At 37.2% G+C, this 21,665-nt stretch overlaps 1 protein-coding gene across 2 annotated transcripts in view; it reads right to left on the bottom strand.

The window, feature by feature from the left end:
* Nucleotides 1-13,891, bottom strand: part of acvr2aa (activin A receptor type 2Aa) — a 41,396-nt gene extending 27,505 nt beyond the window's left edge. Inside the window, exons 1-2 of one of the 2 annotated variants that reach the window (XM_079464676.1) lie at nt 12,683-13,891; nt 1,319-1,532 (exon numbers count right to left, since the gene is read on the bottom strand). In XM_079464676.1, the coding sequence (XP_079320802.1) occupies nt 1,319-1,532; nt 12,683-12,737 (269 nt within the window). In that variant the 5' untranslated portion in view covers nt 12,738-13,891. The remainder of the gene's footprint in view (nt 1-1,318; nt 1,533-12,682) is intronic. The other variant, XM_079464675.1, reaches the window with a different exon arrangement.
* Between the last annotated feature and the right edge of the window lie 7,774 nt (nt 13,892-21,665).

Raw genomic sequence — 21,665 nt, 5'->3', positions numbered from 1 at the left:
AGAGCGTCTTTAATATCTCCTCTATTATAGTCAGCGGTCATAAGGTTCACAAATAAACTTCAGCATAAAAACATGTTTACATAGGGCTTATTTCAAAGACTGCTATAAAAGTGTGCCATGTTCAGAAGGATGTGATGGTGAATGTGTACATCATTACATGTTGTATTCTGTCTGAATTGTGCACAGCACAGAGGACAAACTATTTACAAAGTGTGTAAATCGCTTGTATACTTTTACCTTGATCTTATGTTAAATATCGTCTAGGGCTGGAACAACGCGCAAAAGTATCAACGATTACCCCTTCAAACACGACGCGACAATGCAACACATAACAAAAAGTATCTTTTCCATGTTATTGATAGTTTTGGTCATATCTAGCCACGCTGGAAAAACATGGCTTGTTGCTATGCATTTTATATATACCACTTCGCAAGCTTTAGTTAAGTCGTCCAGAAGCACCTCCAGTTTCAGGTAGTTCTTCTTGACCAGCGTTGCACCAGTGTTGTTTATATCTTCCGAAGTGGTCTTAAAGAACGTTTTTTTTTATTTGTCACAGTCCTGCATTGCGTCTGATGTGGACACGTCGACAGATGCAATTCGACACTCATACATTAAAAAAAACTTTTCTGTTTGTTGCAAATTGCTGGCACAGCTGGTTAGGCCCCAAACTGTAAATAACAAAGATACTTTTTAAAATGCGTTGCAATGTCACATGGAGTCTGTTGCGGTAATTGATTATAGCAGATAGTCTTTGTTCTATGATCAACAACGGTTGTGAAAATTTTGTGCTATAATAACAAAGTTTGACTTCCTTTTAAGAGAAAAATGAAAATTCTGACATTATTTACTGTCATTTAAAACTCGTATGACTTTTTCCTCCGCAGATAAAAAAAATAAGATATTTTGAAGAATGTTGGTAACCGACCAGCGGTACCATTACACTTCTTTGTTCTATTGAACAAAACCAACCCAAGTTAATGGGTATCGACGTTGTTGGGTTACCATCATTCGTCAAATATAATTTATTTTCTGTTCTGCAGAAAAAGAAAGTCATAAAGGTTATGAAATGTCTGGTTGAACTATTCCTCTTAAAACCTGTTTCCTTTACCTATAGGAATGCTTTTGTCTTTTTTTAAAAAAGAACAGAGGCCTTCTACAGGGCAAAGCAAAATTGTTACTGCAAAAACAATGACTGTGTCTATTCAGTTCTTCTTGAGTAGCTACATTCAAGGAAGCATTTACTGTATATATATATATATATATATATATACATATGGCTCACTAGTTTTGTAAAATAGCCACGAGTACTATAGATTACCTGTCATAGCAGTTGATATCATCAAGCCAGCAGCCTTGCTTTACTATTTCCACAGATCCAGACACATTTCGCCAAGTTGCGTAGCAATGACTTCTCTTGTCCTTGTCAACTACACACGTCTCAATGCCGCTCCGATTCCCTCGGCTTTCGCCGCTGGGTGGGCTGTAGTTGTATAACACACACTCTTTTGTCTCCGAGCGGCCGAGAATGGCACCTGAAACCAGAAGCACAGGAGACAGAGATTAAGACTCAAAACACCCTTCAGAAGACACACCAAACTCATAAAGCAAACCATAATAAGCTGCCACGAGGTGATTGACACATGAATGTCAATCACGGAAGATGCTGAAGGTCTAAAACAGTTAGATGTACAGCAGCGAACTGAATATTTAGCCTGATTTAGTAAAACATTGATAACAGAACATATAGGCGATACTAGGGGACGGAGGGGTTAAAACAATCCATGAAAGTGAAATCCACAGACGTGACCTCAAACTGCTCATGTGCTACTAATGTTTAAGAAAGAAAGTAAACAAGCGTGTCGTGGTTAACCAAAACAAACTTAGAGAAGTGACTGTGATTAAGACTGAAGGGACGTTCTAGAACAGGATGTGGTGGAGGGCGGTTACACAACTACTTCCTGAAACAACCGCAATTCAGATCGCGTGTGAACACGGCTCTGATGTGATGCATGTTGTGAAATAACACACACCATGTTCACTCAACACACAAGATGGAAACCATCTAGAGGATTTAATGAACAAAACCAGTGAGCACTGCATCATTGTAATGGAATGCAGAGCTAATTGTGGATTCAGCGGCTTCAGTTGTAAAATACCAGTATAGACGGATTTGATCCTAAAATTTCATGGATTTGATCTTGCGTTGACAGAGGAAGAAAGGGACTCGTAATGCAAGATACTGAGAAATACGCTGTTCTCATAGCATGCATATAAATATTTTGGTACATCACTGGGGTGACTTTATTTTTTCATTCCTTTATAAATATAAGTATGTCTGTAAAATCCAGGCTGAAGTCTCACAATCTTATAATGACTCTAGGAGCATCAAAGCTGTCATACTGTGCCAATATGCATGTTATCGGTGTAAATGATAGACAGAATGCAAGATACATTATTTAAGTTTCATAAATAATCCTGAAATTAATGATTTTATTGTCACTAAATTTATTATTTTGAAATCAAATAAAATACAAACTTTCCTAAACATTGATTGCAATCTTTGACATGGCCCCTTTGACAAGGTTGTATTTTCGTACAATATTCTTTGCAATCTGTAGATTCCTGAAAACAGCAAACCGAAAAAAAAGACTTGAGCTGGATTTTCAGAGGCAGGGTTGCAAATTTGATTTAATTTATTTTTTCTTTCTCACCATTTAAGATGATGTGTGGGCGTTCTGTAGGTGGATACGCGTGATTGTAAGATGACATGCGATTATTAAAGCAGGGTGAATTTGGAAATATTTCCATGCATACAAACAGTTTATGACATTTTGTTGGCAGGAAATTATCATTTGTTCACAAATGCACAACCATGTGAATCAAACGATGCAGAACTTTACAGTCTCTTCTACAGTCTTTTCTGTGGTTATTTGTAGCATACTGGAATGTTAAATGACAAACCAGTATTATTCTAAAACGGTCTGAATCTCTGAGCAAGGACACATCAGTAGTTCTTTCGCCGTGAGAATGCAACAAAAGAAATCATTTGTCCACTGGAGATGGCATTTAACATTTGAGATGACATTTGTATACTGTGCTACAAGAAACAGCTCATGCTTCAGGTCAAGTATCTGAGAAGTGGCAGCACACCTTTAAAAAAAGTGATGGCAGCGCCTGCCCACACTCCAAAGAAACCGACAAGAAATGTGTGCAGAACATACTGTAGAAATCAAGCCGTAACAGGAAGATTATTGTTGCATTCTTCAAATGTCACAAAAAGCACCTCAGGCGGTACACTCTAAAAATACTTAGGTCACACTTGCCGTTTGCGAACATATCTCTCTCTGCAGAAATTCAGTTTATCATGAGCTAGTGCACAATAAAATGAACTCTAACGCCGCAGATTCAGTCCAACAAGAGCTTTATTGCATGGCACTTTCTTTATTACCACAAAATTGTCCAGTTACAACACACACACGCAGCTAAAATAAGAAATATAACTGATCTGCAGCATGACTGCAAAAACAATATATATAGTATACAGAGGTGCGACAAGATCTCGAGATCCAAATGGTCTTGCGAAAACACAATTTTCTTTGTGTGACTGAGCAGCGTGACTGAGTAGAGTACAGTACATGTACAGAACGACAAGTGCAAGTTCACATTATGTATTTTGAATACATTCAACGCCAAACCTCTTCAAAAACAGATCATCTGTCTCTAACATATGTGCAAATCATACTATGAAATGATGATCTTTCGCTTTTAGATAGAATGTATCTTTTGTTCCGACACTTACATTTTTGCAATTTTACATGTCTAATACATGCATGGGAAACTTATTACACACCAAAGACACAGAAAAACATGTATTCGCCCATATGGCCCCTTTAACTGTTTCTCTGAGGGCTATGAGGGTGGAGGAAGGAGGATTGACAGTGTGCCACCTCTGCTAACACGAGCACTATGCAAAAGCATATAGAGAAAACAACCACAACACTTTACTAAAAGCTGCGCCTGTTAAGAAAACAAAGCAATAAGCATACATTTTGTGGTCATTTGAGTTTGTGACAAAACATTTTGCAGTGTTTACATATTAATTATTACTGCATAATATACTTCATACTTAATGGCCTCTTTACGCAGCAAAGGCAGCACAGAAACCGAATCTGAAGCGGCATAAAACCACGAAAGATCTATCTATCTATCTATCGTTTTGTGTAGGTTAAGTAATGCTCATGATGGCTTTTGTGCATTTGAGAGAAGATGCTGTTAGTCCCATTATAGCAGGCTAAACAGCTGCTGCTGTTTTTACAGTTATGGCTACAAGCATTTATATCCAGTGAGCTCTTAAAATAGTTCTACCACAGAAAAGCTACTTTCCAACCGTTTCTCTATGTAAGCCTGTGCCTCGCACATTAGCACCAGTGTTTACAGCCAGGAGCACTTTGGGAGCGCTATTGCGTTATTTAATACATTTGAAGGCAAGCCTCTTCAAAAAAAATTTATCTGTACATGTACATACAGTATGTGAAATGTTAGCAAAAAACATGATGCGTTCATGTAGTTTTAACTGTTTCTCTGAAGGCTACGAGGGTTCAGTAAGTGGAGGAAGGAGGATTGGCAGTGTGATATGATAGTGCTTGTGTTGTTTACATATTGTCTATTACTGCATAATATAATTCATTAAAATAGAAGTTTTCATAAAGTACAAGATGATTGTATAATGCTAATTTCTTTTGCACTTTGTGTTTTTAAGGTGAAAATTATATATATATATATATATATATATATATAAAATACTTTTTCCCTATATGTTTCATCATTGAGGATTTCTTTAAAAAAGTTTAAAAATGTAATCTTGTTTCGTTCTCGTGGGATGAGTGTCTTGTCAGACCCCTACCAGCAATACACAAAGACATCTATATACACACAATCCGACTGTTGCAACTTTTGTCATAGAAAGTAAAAGAAACCTCTGTGAGCACAATTTCTTTAGTTCATTATTTGTTATATATGTTATACCAGTTTCTCATTCATCTCACTCACACACACACACACACACACACACACACACACACACACATCCATTAAGGAAAATTACAAAATGTAACATTTATGTTCAGTCTTATTAAATATGAGATACTTTGTATTACAAATGTGCAGTTAACTGGATAATTCAGAATCACCCCTATTGTGCAAGAAGCAGACCACAGGAACCAAGGCCTGATAGCGTCTTTACACAGGCGAGTTAAGGCGTCTCTGTGGCGGATTACATTTCTGTGTAAAGATGTAATGCCGCATGAAAGCCGATCTACAATATGCCGGTTCTGACCCTCCTCAGACCCTGGTATCAAAGGCCACTCTAGTGCGGGTCAGGTTTAGTGTAAATGAAGGCGCATTAAATCCGCTCTAAACTTCACTGCCATGTCAGCAGAAAGCCAGAGAGTGAAAACAAACAACGACATTTGTTTTAGGCTAATAATAACAACGTAGATTTAAAAAAAAAATTAAAACATCGATTTTCTTTTCATTTCTTCATATAATGATTTAATAAGGAAAAATGTATGGAGTACTTTTGTTTGTGCTGTGGCTGTTTACTCAGGCAGGCTGTCCAGTTTGAATGCATGATGTACATTTTGAGACTGTTTTCAGCTATTAAAATACTTTCGATTAGTTTTTAATATCAAATTCAATTTATTTAGTTTCTTTTCTTTTTAAAGTTAATTAAGAAAAATGTTAGGAGTATCATTGTTGGTGACTCAGGCGCAGAATGCAGATTTTTTTATTTGAACTCATGTTATGAATTGTTCAAATTCCTCCTTTAGCTCCTCTCCTTCGTAAGGAAAAAAACATTACGTGTGACATGATCACATGCAGACCTCTGTTACTCTGTCAACTAGTATCAAACTGCTTCAAATTTTAGGTTTGTCGGAAATGATGCAGTGCTGCATAGTACAGCAGGAGTTATTTGAATAGCTCTTGTGTAAAGCAGATGGGTCTGCGCAACACGCGCATGAAGTCGAACACTTAATAAATCACATCATTAAATCATTTTGTGATGAGTGTGTGTGCTGTTCTTACCGTTCACCTCAAAACAGTTGCATTATAATAATGTAAATGTGCTTTGGTCCAGACTGTAAAGTGAGAACAGTTAGCGCTTGTGCACAGATGCCCGGCCCTAGGAGCTTAAATGATTTAGGTCTCATCGAGCTAGGATTGAGATCCAGGATTTTTTCTTTATATTTCCAAACGCATCACATTGAGGACAATATTTGATAGACGACAACGATAACATTTGCTGTAACACCGGAACCGGTTATTTACCTGGTTGACAGTACTTTCTGGCTCTTTAAAACAACTTTTGGCGTCTTTCAATATGCAGTGAGGTGCCTGATAACAGCAAATGTCTATGGAGCGTTTGTAAGGAAATTCATTTAAAATGTTGCATTTATATCCAAATATTGCTTTTATAGTATGAATTGTTATAATTATTGTCAGTATTTTTTATATCGTTTCATTAAAGACATTATTTTTTTTACATATTGTTAGAACTGTGCTTTTTTCGGTTGTGTTCAGCATTATTTAGCATAATTTTAATTCCTGTGTAAATGCATTTATACTGCTTTAGAGCTGCATTATCGGTCCGTGTAAATACACATTTTCGTGGTTTTATGCCGCTTCAGATATGGTTTCTGTGCTGCCTTTGCTGCGTAAAGAGGCCATTAGTCTTAACCATACTGTAAATATTTATCATGGTGTCTCTGCTAAACTCATACAGCACATCAGGCAACAAAAGACCTTGTAATATTAGACAATAAAAAGTTTAAGCAATCAGATTATAGAACTGCTACTCTGTTAGTCCAAAAGGCATAAATTGTCCATGTTAACACACCCGAGTGCTTTTATGTGGTCTGGGACAACTGGATTGCAATTTGATATCTATCCAATTACTTTGAGGGTATTTTAATAATAAAGAAAAACGGCCTCACAACTGGCACCTGTGATGTTCCACATTTGATGACATTATCCACGTCTCATAATGAATTGGTTATGTCCTGTGTTCTCACCACAGACAAAGAAATATATCTGAATCTCATATGGAATGGCAACGTCGAAAAATAGCCTGTCCTACAAAGTCATTCAAAGAGCCTTTCACTGCATATTATGGTACCAGTCATATCTATGAAGTTTTTTTCAGATCCGGAAATTAGAGATTTAATTGTGCCGGAAACATTTGAATCTGTTCCTTATCAAACCATCTCTTTTCAACTAGTAAACTAAAGACGGACATACTTTTAAGAGACAAATATGACTAACAGTGATCCCTCCACTTTATCCTAATTGTAATTATCATACAAAAAGGAAAACTCTTAACTTACTCATCTCTTTGTTATACAGTGATGTCCTGGACATAAAACCAATGTCAAGACCATGCTGAAATCATATTTTTAATCAAGAATTTTTAAAAAACGAAAAAGAAAGTAGGTCATTACATGAGAAGTGTTCATTCATGTCACTATCTGTATGATTTTTTATTGAATTAAAATGTTTTTGATTAAAGAAGAACATTCAGACGCAATATGATTCACATAACTGTCCCAACAATGTATATAATATTGATGTATAACAGTGAATCAGAAGTCAATCGCGTTTAACACGTTTTATGCTGTAAATCCTAATAATCGGCTTTGACTCCTTTTGACTTGTTAAATGAACAACTACATTTATGGAGACATTTGCAAACCTGTTTTAAAGACTAAAAGTTAGGACTGTCAATGTTAACACATTAATGCATGCAATATATTTTTTCAGATTAACGCATTCAAAATATTTAACGGCATTAAACGCAACATCCGTTTTTCTGTCATCATTGACATTATATAATCACGCTCTTATTCATATGAAGGCCTTTAAACTATATTGGCGTGATTTGAAATAATTGTATTGACACGTCAGGTATAGATTCAAAGCTTCTGGCTGTGGAACACAGCTCAACGCAATGCGACGGCGGTCTTTAACGAGTTAAATGAAGTCTTGAACGAATGCAAAGAGTAGTGAAAATAGGAAGCGCATTAGACCTGTTTAGAGTGGTAGCTCTTAAAGGTGCTGCAATAGTATACATGCTGATGTGACTCCTGTCACTAATGTTAATCAAAGAACAAAAGAACATAAGAAATCAATGTGATTATCTAGCTTTAATGAGGATTTTTCTGTATTTCGCAGTAAAGTGTTATTTACTTAAGACATCAGTTGCAAAGCCCACAAAATTGGAATGTTGGCTTTCATTGATAAAATGATGCTGTTAAAGAAATACATTCTACAATAATTTGGAGATAGATGTGAAATTATTAGAATGTAAAGGTATATTAAAAAAAGCTGCATGGTTATCTAGTTAATTTTTGTAATCTATTGACACTACTAAAATATACATGTTAAACAAAATAAATTCAGTATGTTTAATTTCACAATACCTGTGCGATTAATTGCACGAAAAGGGTGCGATTCATGCAGATTAAAAATGTTAATCTATTGACAGCCCTACTAAATACCTACTAAAAATACATCTAGTCCTGGCAGGTGTAATCGGTTTTGAAAACCTCTCATACTGTATACTTGGACAAAACAGATATATAAACCCTCCAATACATCTACTGTTACAGTAAGGAATTTCTGCGTTTAATATACGTGGCATAACTCAATATTTACTCTTTCCTGATTTATCCACACAATCATCTGTCACGAAGAAAATGTGAAAACTACGCCAAAGGTCAAAGCAAACCTTTAGAGGACAAAGGCAGCACATTTGATTTCAAATAGCCCTTCCGTCAGCAGTGGTCAACTGTGGTTGTAAATTATTCAAGAAGGCATCTGCATCTTGGGCAGCAGTGGCTGCAACCTGCCTATGTCATGGAAGTCCAGTTGGTGAGGATCGAAATACACTGCGAAGCAACCGAAGGTCAAGCTATCAATCACAAAATGGCACTTTAAACAAAAGAAAACACAAGAATCAAATGGAAATGTGTTTGCATGATCGACATTGTTAAACACAGAAATAACCTAAATTTAGGACTTTTATGAAGGGTTATGAAGATATGCAAAATGGTTATGAACAATCATCCTTCTTCTATATCCCTGTCTGTCTAGCCTTATGGTTGAATATTGGCAGATTTTTACTAAAATGAATAAATATTGTATTTTAACAGTGTGACATCGCACGGGAGGGGTTCATATCGACATCTGATACAAGGGCCGAAAAACATTCATCCAATTGTCATTAAAGAAACATGGTGCAGCCGAGAACACTGATTGCATCTGGATAAAGATAGTTTAGTTGTGTTTTTTTTTTCAGTAAAGTAAGTCAAACTAAGACAAAGTTGTTTCCCATGCTTTCCTCCTCAAGCACCCAGAATGCATACATAAAATACGACTGTCCCCAATGAACATACTGTGAATAGAGATGCACCAATATATCAGCCAATAATCAGTATCGATATTCACGATCGACATTAACACTTTCACCAGTTTGATGTTCAATATATAAAAGTCCTTATATGAATTAATAACATTCAAAAAGTTGAGAAATATGAATTTAATCTACATAATCAGTATTTATTATTAAAGGGAAAGTTCACCCAAAAATGAAAACTCTGTCGCCATTTCTTTGTTCTGATACACACAAAGGAAGATATTAGGAAGAATGTCAGTAACCAAACAGATCTCATTCCCCATTGACTCCCATACTATGGCAGTCAATGAGGGTTGAGAACTGTTTGGTTACTAACATTCTTCCAAATATATTTCTCTGTGTTTATCAGAACAAAGATATTTAGAGTAAATGATGACAGAACTTTCATTTATTGGAAGACAGTCCTTTTAAATGCAAATAAAGCATGGACCTGATAAGTTACATTAAGTACTGTAGTGTAATAGGCTTCATCTGGGTTATGTCTGACATTAATTTATGTTTGTTTCTTTCCAATTACCATATAAAAAGATTACTAATTAGCACAGCATCTCAAAAAAAACTACAGAAAAATAAAGGCAGAGTAGTTTGTGTCACTTCCTTTCTGTACTTTCATGACAAACAGTAATTAGCTGTGTACTAGTACATTCACTCACCTCAAACACACAAAAGAGAATTGTGCTGAAGAAAACATATTTTTGGAAATGGTCTTGATTTTGACACATCTAGTAAAAACTCCTGGTGTAAATGCCCAAAGTTCAAAATGGCCATTAGCAAGCTTAAAATGCCTGTACAAAAGAGGAATTACAGCAATTCTATCCGACACAGAAGACCGTTATTTTGGGGGACTTGTCGTAGAGGTGCGGTCACTGGATAAAAAACCTAGTCCCTTGCTACGCTGTTTGGGTGTAAAAATGGAAAGAAATGTTTAAGTGAAAAAAATAGCACAAGTGGAAACAGTAATACTTCCATTATGAATTTACAGTATGGTTTACTCGACACTGTAACACTCTCGTAAGAACAGAAAACATAGAGCATAAAGGCATTATTGTATAGAATCCTGGCACGAGGATGCACACTCTCTTGGTTGTGCTTGTTTTAAACTTAAAACTGGTTTGTACTTCCAATATCAAACTAAAGACAAAAAGCAGATACTAGGAGTCACTAAATTACAGCCGTTGGGAAGGTTAAACTAAATAGTTGGGCTTGACATACTGACATTTGTTAACCAAATAAAATTTGATATTTTACATCTACTTACATCACCTATTAAATTTTAAGTACCCTTTAAATTTTTATCATTTAATGTATATCATATCTGACCTTCAAAATCCCACCACCATGCACCGCGAGGGATAAAGAAAACTGATAAGGTGATCTGTTCAACACCAAAACTCAAGTGTGGCTTTGTACAATAATACTAGAAGAGAACATTTGCTTTAAACTGCAATGCTTTGATTTCATCTAATGCACTACAATCTGAAGTGACGCATGATGTTTAAATGGATTAGACTAGAAACTGAAAAATCCCACTATTAATGTTGATCTGTTTAAACTTGTGCAATCCAATCGAGAACAATAATTAATCTGGATTGAGAAACCTATAGTCCATTGCAGAATTTCCAATATCAAGGCTTCACATTAACAGTTGTCTGCTACTATTATCTGTTTTGGGATGAAGCAAGATTTCGGACATGCAAACGACCGGTTTTACTAGTCTAAAAAACAAGTACCTGGAAAAGCTTAACATCAAAATCTGTGTATATGGCAAACAGAGTCATGTTGTCAGGGTTTTCTTTGAAAGGTTCCTGTTTTTCTTTATATGGTTTAGATGATACCAGTTGCCAATGCTATTCATTGTAAAAGTTGTGAGGTTTAAGGCATAATTTACCTTTGACTGGGCAAGTGCTCAGACTAAATTCTCTCCGACTCAGATAACAACCTGGCTGAGCTATTTACTTTGAAAGCTTCCATAAAGCTCAAATAAGGCAAACCATTCACTTATTTACTGTAACATATGTGACCCATCTGGGCCAAACAAGACATCCAGCAACATACTGTAAGTCACTGTTTCATGGAAACACCTTTGTGTAACAAGCACTTCTTGGTACAGGAGAACTTACTGACTGCAATCTTACATGTGGCTTTGAACTTAAAAACTGTCCGACTGATGCTCTTAGAGGAGCACACAAGATCCAAATATCAAATGGGTAAAACGTTCCTCACATTACTTCAAGCTGAGATCTACAAGAGGTCTAAAAGCTCATCCCATTAGTGAACACTGAATCCTCCGAGAGCATGTGCAATGTGACCCAAAAGGTAATGTTCCATAAACCGTTCTGGATGCATTTTCCTTTATACTGATATAAATTGCAAACCAATGTGCTTAAATATAACATTTTATTGATTGTCTCTGTATCCAAAAGAGCGCAGAACTGTGTGGGCAAGTGCAATCCAGTATAAGGGAACATGGAGTTCAGGCACAAACTGTGCCTCTTATGCATCTTCAATAAAAGCAGAATTCAGACTTTGATCTTATGAAGTCTGTCATGGAATATCCTCCAATATTCTTGCAGTCTGTTCTATTCCTTGATCGGGCACGCTTTTGAACAAAGATAATCATTAAGATGCATATCAAATATGCTCATGTTACTTCAGTACTGATATCTTATCTAATGTTATAACATGCAAATATGACCTTTGGTCCAGCCTGCCTCACCAAATGGATTTTTAATGATTTACCTTTTTAACATCAGTTTTGTACTCATACAAATGAATAATCTATAAAAGAGAGCAACCAGTAGAGGGGGTTTACATGCAACATATAAAGCATATATGCAAATGCACAATAATCCGTCAATATTACACACAGAAGCTCCACACTAGTGTGTTTTCACAACTCCACAAAACAGGGATTCGTGTTGTGGACTCGTCAGACCAGTTATTGTGAAAATGAATTGCACAATCCTGACAGTAAATGACTGTTGCTCCCGTGCATGCTCAGATTATATTCAGACGGCGGTGTATGGCTATTTTACGAGAACCCAGAGAATTCGATCTCAATGCGGAGAAACACGAGAAACATCCACCGTTGGCACATACACGCATAACAAATACATTGCATGGTACCAAGAAGCACTTTGCGTGCCCTGTTTGATGCCATGGACTTAAGTTGCAAGGGTTTTGACATTTATTCACGCACACATGAATACCCACCTGAGGAGCAAGAGATGAGGAACACTCCAAACGCCAGCTTTGTTGCAGGTCCCATTTTTTCAATCTACTGCCTTTTGACACAAAATCCAAGCGTGTTTGCATTCAAGTCTTCCTCAAAACACTATTGATCGACAGTCAGCGAAACACATCCATGTCACAGATTCAGTGATATATGCCAATGCACAAATCCAATGTCAGTTTTATAGTCCTTAGGTTCGGTGATTGAAAAACAGCAACAAAGTGTCCACTGGTGACAGTTTATTCAAAGTCGATGATATTTTCGAAATACAGTCCCGCTTAAGGACCATAACATTAACGACGAAATGCCAATGCGTAAGAATACTGTATCTATAAAATGTTGCACCGTCGCGCGCTCAGAATAAAAGAGCCCGTTCGATACGCTCTTTCAGTAAGTGGGCCAGCTCCCATCCCCAATGATCAGAACGACCGGCCAGCCTATGCATAAAACCTGCCATAAAATATATATTCCTAGTGGTGCAATGGAGCTAATATTTCAATCAAAGCAATGGCTCCAAATCACTCCATTTGAAACGTCTAAGGCAGTACAACAAATGAATCCACGTTCGCGGTTCTAAACACGGAATCGCCGTCTCCCAGATTAAGTTTCCACATAATTGTTACTCGACGGAATATATATGAAGTATATAGTATCTGTGTACTATAACAGATCGCTTATAAACTGAAATAAACGGGGTCACGCGCACGATTCAGCGAACGCAAAAGAGCTCCGCGCAAGCTCAAGTTGACAGTGAAGGACTATATGGACAAACGTGTTATATCCACATTCCCGCCGTATTTTATTGAGTCGTGGCTGCACGGAACAACAGCAGAAAGAGTCTCGAGAATAACCAGGGTAGGTAGATATAAGAAACGATCCTTATAAACTAACAAATGTCGACAGTTGAATAAACCTAAGCACGCACAACCTCCGAAATAACTTCATCAGCCCCGCCGGGAATAGGACAAAAAAGCAAGACGGAATTGATCGATAATGTCGTTAAATGTATAATCCTTCGGTGTGCATTGGCCGGGTTGTCGCGGTCGCTTGACTTTACAGGGCGGTCTGAACTCACTTTATCGCAATTTGCCTTTCCGTGGCTGTCAGTCACCGATGGCTTACTGTATTCAAGATGGACGCCCGGGCGGATTGTTTTGTTTTTTTCTGCCCTCCGTTGCCTTCACCCGCCCATTTTTACGTCGGCGAAGAACCGTATTGATTTACAAGCATTTTGGCCTATCAGACAACTGGATGCAAATACTTTAACCAATCAGACGGCTGGGTCCAGATAAAGCCAGCCCTCTCTTGTGAGGGGTTTGTGTGTGGCAGTGGTATGACGTGCATTCCGAATGTTGCCTATTAGATATAGTCACTAGGTTAATAGCAGTGTAGGCTGCTATCATATATGTGATGTAACAACCACTAACTTATCTAAAATGACAATTATTTAATTCAATTGCAGGATGGACCTCAGAATAATTCTCAGTCTATGTTTTGGTATAGTATAGATCTGTTTTCAGTTCATGAAAATGAATGCAACTTTTCCTAAAAATAGTCAAATGACTTCACTTATTCTTGTTGTTAAACTGCTATAATTCATCATTTTTTAAAGATGATCTATAATTAACATTAACAATTTGTCTTTTGCTGTAAATGTAACAAAAATCCCACAAAGTGTCCTCAGTTCAGTCCTTTGTCAATTTAGGAAATCCCACAAGATAATTTATAACGGAGCAAGTGCAAATGCTTTTAAACTTGCATTAAAAATGTGATTTCTACACAAATGAGCAGTAAAACCGCTTTGAAACTCAAACTTGTATACAATCGTGGCTGCTAAACAGACGGTGGGGTAGATGTGTTGTCATGGCAAGTGGTGACCGCTGTTTTTCTTGACCATCACATTTTGTTTCAATAAAACATTGGCATACGAGAAACACAAAACAGGCATATTACCATACCTTTTAACTAAAAATTTCATATTTTGAATTGAGAAAGATGTCAAATCTACATCACAAGGTCTCCACAGAGGTCTGTTCTTTGTGATTTGTCTGCTGCTCTCGTTGTAACATAATAGCATCTCTCAACCTGGCCCAATGCAGCCTATGTAATCTGATCCACAAATATTCACACATAATCCCGATGCCCTATTTAATCATAAGCACTTTTTTTCCATTGCTGCAGTGATCTAAAGCTCTGTTGAGGTCCTTCTTTTATTCGGTTTCTGCAGTGAAACGCCTGAACATGATTTTAAGCTAAAAGTATGAAAAGAGCACTTTGCAGCATATTTCACAATGAAATGTCAATTGCCACCAACCAGAGGTGACTTTGGAAATATCCTAACTAAGCTACTGTGAAGGTCAAAGACATGTGATCAATGACAGTGCCCACCGCACTTTGTCTCCCTCTCCTGATATTTCAAACCCGAGAGAATGCTGAAGAACGCTCTTTTCTACCAACCTCCACAACTGCTCTTTCTCTTTTAAAAATAAAAACGGGCAAACCAATACAGTTTTATAGATAAGTTAGTTAAGTTTTTAACTTCAATAACAACAATTTAGCTAATTGGAAAATGTATGGTTCTAGTTTATTATACCATTAAACAAAACCATGTATTTATTTAGCTGTAGACTCCCAATAAAGGTCATTACAATAACACATTTAAAAGACGTTCCCTCACATGCTCATATCCAACCATTTAATCGACCTTGTGTGGCACACAGGAGCCACTTTGCTAAGTTAATCGCTCACACAACACAATGCCCGAGTGGATACTTAACACATACTTCGACTGACATGTTGTCATCAAAGTGTCTCAGTGACAGCATGCGCACACTCTCTCTACTGAACCATGAAGAATATTTTGTCTCCAGAATTCTGCAGATGCCTAACATACTTTGTCCCCTGAGTTCATTAACTTTTAATCAAAGTTCTAAACGTGCCACAGATTATCCTGATAAATTTCAAAGGGATCGTGTGAAATGGCAGCGCATCTGTCAGTGCTTGTCATCCCCTTAAGACCGGGCGTCCTTGGGCGGGTCAACGTGTGGTTCTTCAGTGTGGCATAATAACATTTCCCATGATGCTTTCTGTGCCACTGTCGCTGCCCACAGTGCAGCTTAATACGGTAGTCACTCCACTTCTGAGGGCTTAAAGCAATAGTTTGCCAAAAAATAAAAATATGTCATCATTTCCTTACCCTCTTGTTATTTCAAACCTGCATGACTTTCTTTCTTCTGCAGAACATACCGGTACCTATTGACTTTGTGTCTATACAATAGAAGTGAATGGGTACCGCCATTGAACCAACATTCTTTAAAATATCATGTTTTGTGTTCTAAAGAAGAAAGAAAGCCATACCGGTTTGAAACCACAAAAAAGTGAGAACTTTCATTTTAAGGTGGACTATACCTTTAACATAAAGTTAAGAGTGCAGTTACTTATGGGACTGCCAGCTGATAATACTTACCTGGTAGCCAACATTGATCCAAAGCTGTTTATTTAAGTCATTTCAGAGGCAGGACAACACATTACCATAGTTATCAGATACATCAGGAATGACTTCTGCATTCTACGCATCCCCTACGCATAGGGGATTGTTCCTTCGCTTAAATCCTGTTATCAGTCCTGGTGCGGTGTGTACATGGCCATTAATTATGAGCCATTTATGATCAGGTGTAAAATCTCAATTGCAGGCCTGTGCACGTATCTGTGGTAACATCAAGCAAAGAAATAATAAATAAAATAAGTCCATTACTGTCTCAAAGAGCAAATCTGTTTTGTAAGATTGGATGGCTGGTTAAGTTAAAACTTAAAACGGATGCGAACGTAACCCCTGCCTGCGAAATGTGCTCTCAAAAACTAAGCCACATTCTTACGTCTTATATTACCTCTTCCTGCTCGTGGCTAAGCACAGAGCCTAAGCACTGGCAAATCACATTACATCCTGTTCTCTTAAAGCACATTAATGCTGAGCCTTGACACGTGGCAAGAATACCCATATTCATTCACCACAGCAGCAAATCAAGGCATCATCTTCCATTTCCTCTCTATTCTCTGATTTAATTATTTTATGGCAGTCTTAATGAGGCGTTTATCTCTTAAAGCTGTAATCAAGTCAAATGCTAAATGATAGCTTTTTTATAGCTATTGCAATGACCAGCGTTGAAGGATAATGGTTCTACAAACATATGAAAGCAGCCCTGGAATAAAAAACATGATTTATGTATGATATACATGTATGCTTGAAATCTCCACGGTGAACCATGCATTCGCTATGGTAAAGGCCCTGTGCATAACAAGAAAGTAATTTTCCATTAGTGCCGTTCTTTGTCAGTCTCCGGGAGAATATATTACCTTTTATTAGACAGTAACATTTAAAAATGCATGCGGGCATACATGGATATTTTACTAAAGGGAGATGTGAAAGCTCTGTAGAGACAACCTTTAGACTTGCTTTGCATTTTACACACTTGATATCTAATTTCAAATTAGTTGTGGTGAATTTATTGCGATAAATAAGGCATCTTTATTGTTATGTTGTCATAGATTTCATGAGATGCATGCAAAACTGGTTCTGGTCGATCTAACTGACCAGCATTATCTGGAAAGACGCAGGATTGTTGTTAGAGTAGAGATTAACCTGTGTGTGCTGCTTATAGTGGGCACAGATTTGGTTTAAGAGCAGAGGCTTAAGGTTGAGTGTAGCAATCTCGGAGACTAAAGGTAACTGGAGATTACCTGAGTGACCTGGGTTGAAGTGACACATGCCCAATTAGCTTTAATCTCTCTAATGTATCATTGGGTGTGCTTGAGCATGTGAGCTGCGAGAATGGAAAGAATGAACCTTAAAGAAAGTGTTCACCCAAAAATGACAATACTGTCATCGGTACTCCCCCTCGAGTTGTTCCATATTTATATACATTTCTTGGTTCTGTTGAATACAAAAGAAAGTATTTTAAAGAATGTAGGAAAGCAAACCATTTGGGGAACTTTTGACTACCATTGCAATTTTTCCTACTATAGAAATATCTTTCTCTGTGTTCATCAGAACCAGAGTGATGTTCATCAGAGTGATGTTCTTCTGTGAAACATGCCTTGGGGGCAATGTTCCTTGGTCACCAGCGTTCTTCAAAATATCTTCTTTTGTGTCCCGCAGAACAAAAACAGTCATACAGGCATTGTCATACATTTTTCGAAGACTTTCCAGCAGTCCAACAGGATCATTTTTTATTTAATTGTATGTAAAAAAAACAGCAGCATAAGCATTATTAAAAAGTTTCTTCTCTTGAGTTCCACAAAAGAAAAAAAGTCACGACAAGTTTCGAATGGCATTAACTAAAAGGGTTAGTTCACCCAAAATGAAAATCCTGTCTTGAATTACTCAACCTCAAGTTGTTCCAAATCTGTATAAATTACTTTGTTCTGTTGAACACAGAAAGATATTTGGAAGAATGTTTGCAACTGAGATTTCTTGGCCCCAGAAAATACTTGAGTAGATGATGACAGGATTTTCATATCTGGGTGAACTATCCCTCGAAGTAATTGAAGTCAAAATTTTCACTTTAATGCGTTCAGATGTGTTTCAATAATGTTACCACATAAATGGAAACACTGTCATGTGCCGTCTGTGGTATATTTACTGTCTTAAAACTTAAATGATACATATCAATGTTCCAACCCTGAGGCATGAAACACGACCGGGCCCCAGACACACATGGAGTCAGGGTTTGAGGCCTTTTCATGAAATACACATGTGACTGCCATCCCTTTTCATATCTCACTGACCTTGTCATTGTCCCGCCAGGCTCCGGAGTGTGGATGTGTGCTTAATGAATCTGAAAGGCACATGGAGAGGCTGGTGCCTCACAGCAAACACATGAAAGCAGACAGCGAGAGCTCTTAATTACTTTCAGTTCCTTAAATGGAATCAATGCCTCAGGGTCACAGACACAGAAGGAAAAAATGACTTTCGCCTCGAGGATAAAACAGCTCCTGAAAAGGTAGAAATAAAGATGCAGAATATGGTGAAATAAGAGCCTGCACACCCCACAGTTTGACTTCACATTTACCCAGCTATAGCCTCTGCTTTCATTAAGGGTCAGAGCTCATGGTGTGCTGGAGCCAGGGTGGCCAAGTTTAGCAGAGAAGAAAACGGTTTCATTTTAGTAAAATGAGGGACATTTTTTATTTTGTTTATGTACGGCTTATGAGGTTTAGGTAAATCATCAGCTGCAGCTCTTTTCTGCCTGAGATGGCACACGCACACCCAACGTTTAACTGTTCAATGAATATTGCTAAAAATGAAAAGAATCTGCTTAAATCTCCATTCTGATTGTCTTTATATAATTGTATGTTGTTGGCATTTGCTAGCAAGACATGGTTCATTAATTCCTAAATATGGATACATTAAAATATATTTAACTGTATACTTGCTATAAGACAGTCACGAAGACTTCAGAGTTTCCTTTAGTGAGAAACTAACTGCAGGTTTCACTCTCTGTTGGTTCGGCTTGTGTGTGTCTGAAATCAAAGCTAGTGGCCCATGCCAAATGGGGTCCCATCCAAAGACTGGCAGCTTGGCTGGACAGAGAGCAATGGAGCCATAGTGATAAATTCCTCACAGCATGAATGCGTCTGTCACTAGACACAGTGTTCCAATGGACATCTTCACTTCATTGTTATGTTCATTGCTAGTGAAAAACAGTGAAGATCTTGAAAAATGTTTTTGTAAGAGGCATAATTAATTATTGTTTGTGTGTCCTTGAAATTATCTAGATGAACATTTAATGGCTTATAGGTTACTTTTTCATACTGTAGCTCTGGAGCGCTCTGAGTTTGACTTCACTGAAGGGTCAAGTTTGTATTAAATGTTCAGAATGTGTTACAAATAAGGACAATTGTCCAAGATTGATAATTCAGTCTTGGAAGTATTATGAGTGTTTGAATCCATATGGAAATCTCTTGTGTCGCAATACTGTATGTCAATGTTGACAAATGCTTTGATATTGAAAACCATGATAATTGATATTTTGTTAATACTACAGGTATGATAATATCAGGTATTATTCATTGCAACTATATACATTTTTGCCTTATAGTGTAAGTTTTATTGAAAGAAATGCAATATAATATACATGTCTTCACTGGTGTATAAAGACCTTAAATAATGAAGCGGTATATTTTTATTATCGTAGAATGAGCTATTTCTACTTACATGTGGGTGCCCTGACATGTAATTCGGCATGTTGATTCTACTGTAGCTCTAAATGGACAAACAACTCTCAGAGCACAGAGCACATTTCGTAAATACACAACAACATCTTAGTCCTGTGTCAGCCACCGTGATGCTTATAGAAGCATAGATGCTGCTTAATTTCATACACTGACCTTCTCCACTTCCCTAACTTCATATTTACAATCTGATTTATTGGCCAAAAAAGAATAAATAAAATAAAAATGATAGATGAATTTAATTGGTATTATTCCTGAAAAGATATTGTGATAATATAGACTGAATTTCTTTGGCCACAATAATCGTGTAGTGAATATCTGATATCATGACACCCATACTTCTGACATTGGGCTGAGATAAACGAAAAGCAAGAAATCTTAGCAAAAGTCTATATTTCTCCATATACTCTCATTGCTGTCTAGGTGAAATAACTAAGACATTTAAGGAATGTGTGACTCACTTATTTCTTTCCTTTGGGCGCTTCTATTAAGCGCATATGTGTCGAATGATAAAAACATAATAACTTAACCTTGTGACATAATGGTCTCCTACTAGTATAATTATTCCAGGTTCTTTTTAACAGCTTGTCCAAGAGTGATTGGTTACACAGAGCCCTCCAGCAGATTGTAATCCATCCTGATAATAATGACATCATCGTGAACAGAATCAATACAGCTTAATAATCAATACCGCAAAGCGCATTAAAAATTCTTCACAAAATAATCTCTGTAAAACCGGATGCATAAATCGTCATTGTTAATCCTTCTAAATCTAACTACATCAAAGGTTCTAATACACCATTCAATTATATTTCAGAGATGATCATCTTTACCTGTGTATTAAACCGCTGTAGCTTCACATTTGCGCATATTGGCTATTGCTATGAACTTAAAACTCAAACAACTCACATTTGGAATCGGCCAGAGTAGTTTTGACAGCGTGACTTTCAAGGAGAGCTTACATGATCTACTCCGGCGTTAAAGGTTGCGAGCTGCCCCCCTGCTGCTGTGTCGCCCCACACCTCGGCATGCCGGCAGGGGGTCACTTTTGTGTATATCTTACCTACTGGTTGCAGGGATGGTGGTGTTGTGACTAAATGACCTGAGAAAGCGCTCCTCTTGACATCCTTTAGACCCAACATTACTAAAGTCTTCAGGCACAGAAGCATTCTGCCGTAATCTTCACATACCGTATATCATCATGTGAGAGTCAGACTCATATTTAGACCTCACCATTCTGAGTCAGACAAATATTACACATGACTTATAATATTAAAAAGCATTAAACATAAAACCGCACACTATTTTACGTTTTTTATATGCTCTATTTAGGTAATGCTTTTTAATATTAAAAACTATGTTACTTGTAACTAGAGGATATGGTGTTTGTGGCTGACAAATAGGTAGTGGGTAGTGAATAGGAAACATTATTCATATCTAGCTTTGCATCTGCTGTTAAAACACAACAACCAGCCAACAGAATCTCTTAGCAGATTTTAGCTGGCTTAAAATGGCCTAGTTCTCTTGATTTACTTGATCTGGTTAAAGCAGTTTTCTTCAGCGATGTCTGTGGTGGTCATGTGTGCTATGACCAGTATTAAATCATGACTTTAATCATGGAAATTCAGGATTCTGTTGTGATCGCATAGGTTTTTCATGCATATACAGTTGTAGGCCAATATTAAGGTTCAGAGCTAATCTGTTGTTCCTGTAGCTCCATTAAAGGGCATTGTA

This window comes from Barbatula barbatula (genome assembly GCF_947034865.1).
Source record: "Barbatula barbatula genome assembly, chromosome: 9".
NCBI classification, from domain to species: domain Eukaryota; kingdom Metazoa; phylum Chordata; class Actinopteri; order Cypriniformes; family Nemacheilidae; genus Barbatula; species Barbatula barbatula.
Note: the sequence above shows the minus strand (reverse complement) of the source record. Positions and strands in the feature narration are given on the sequence as shown.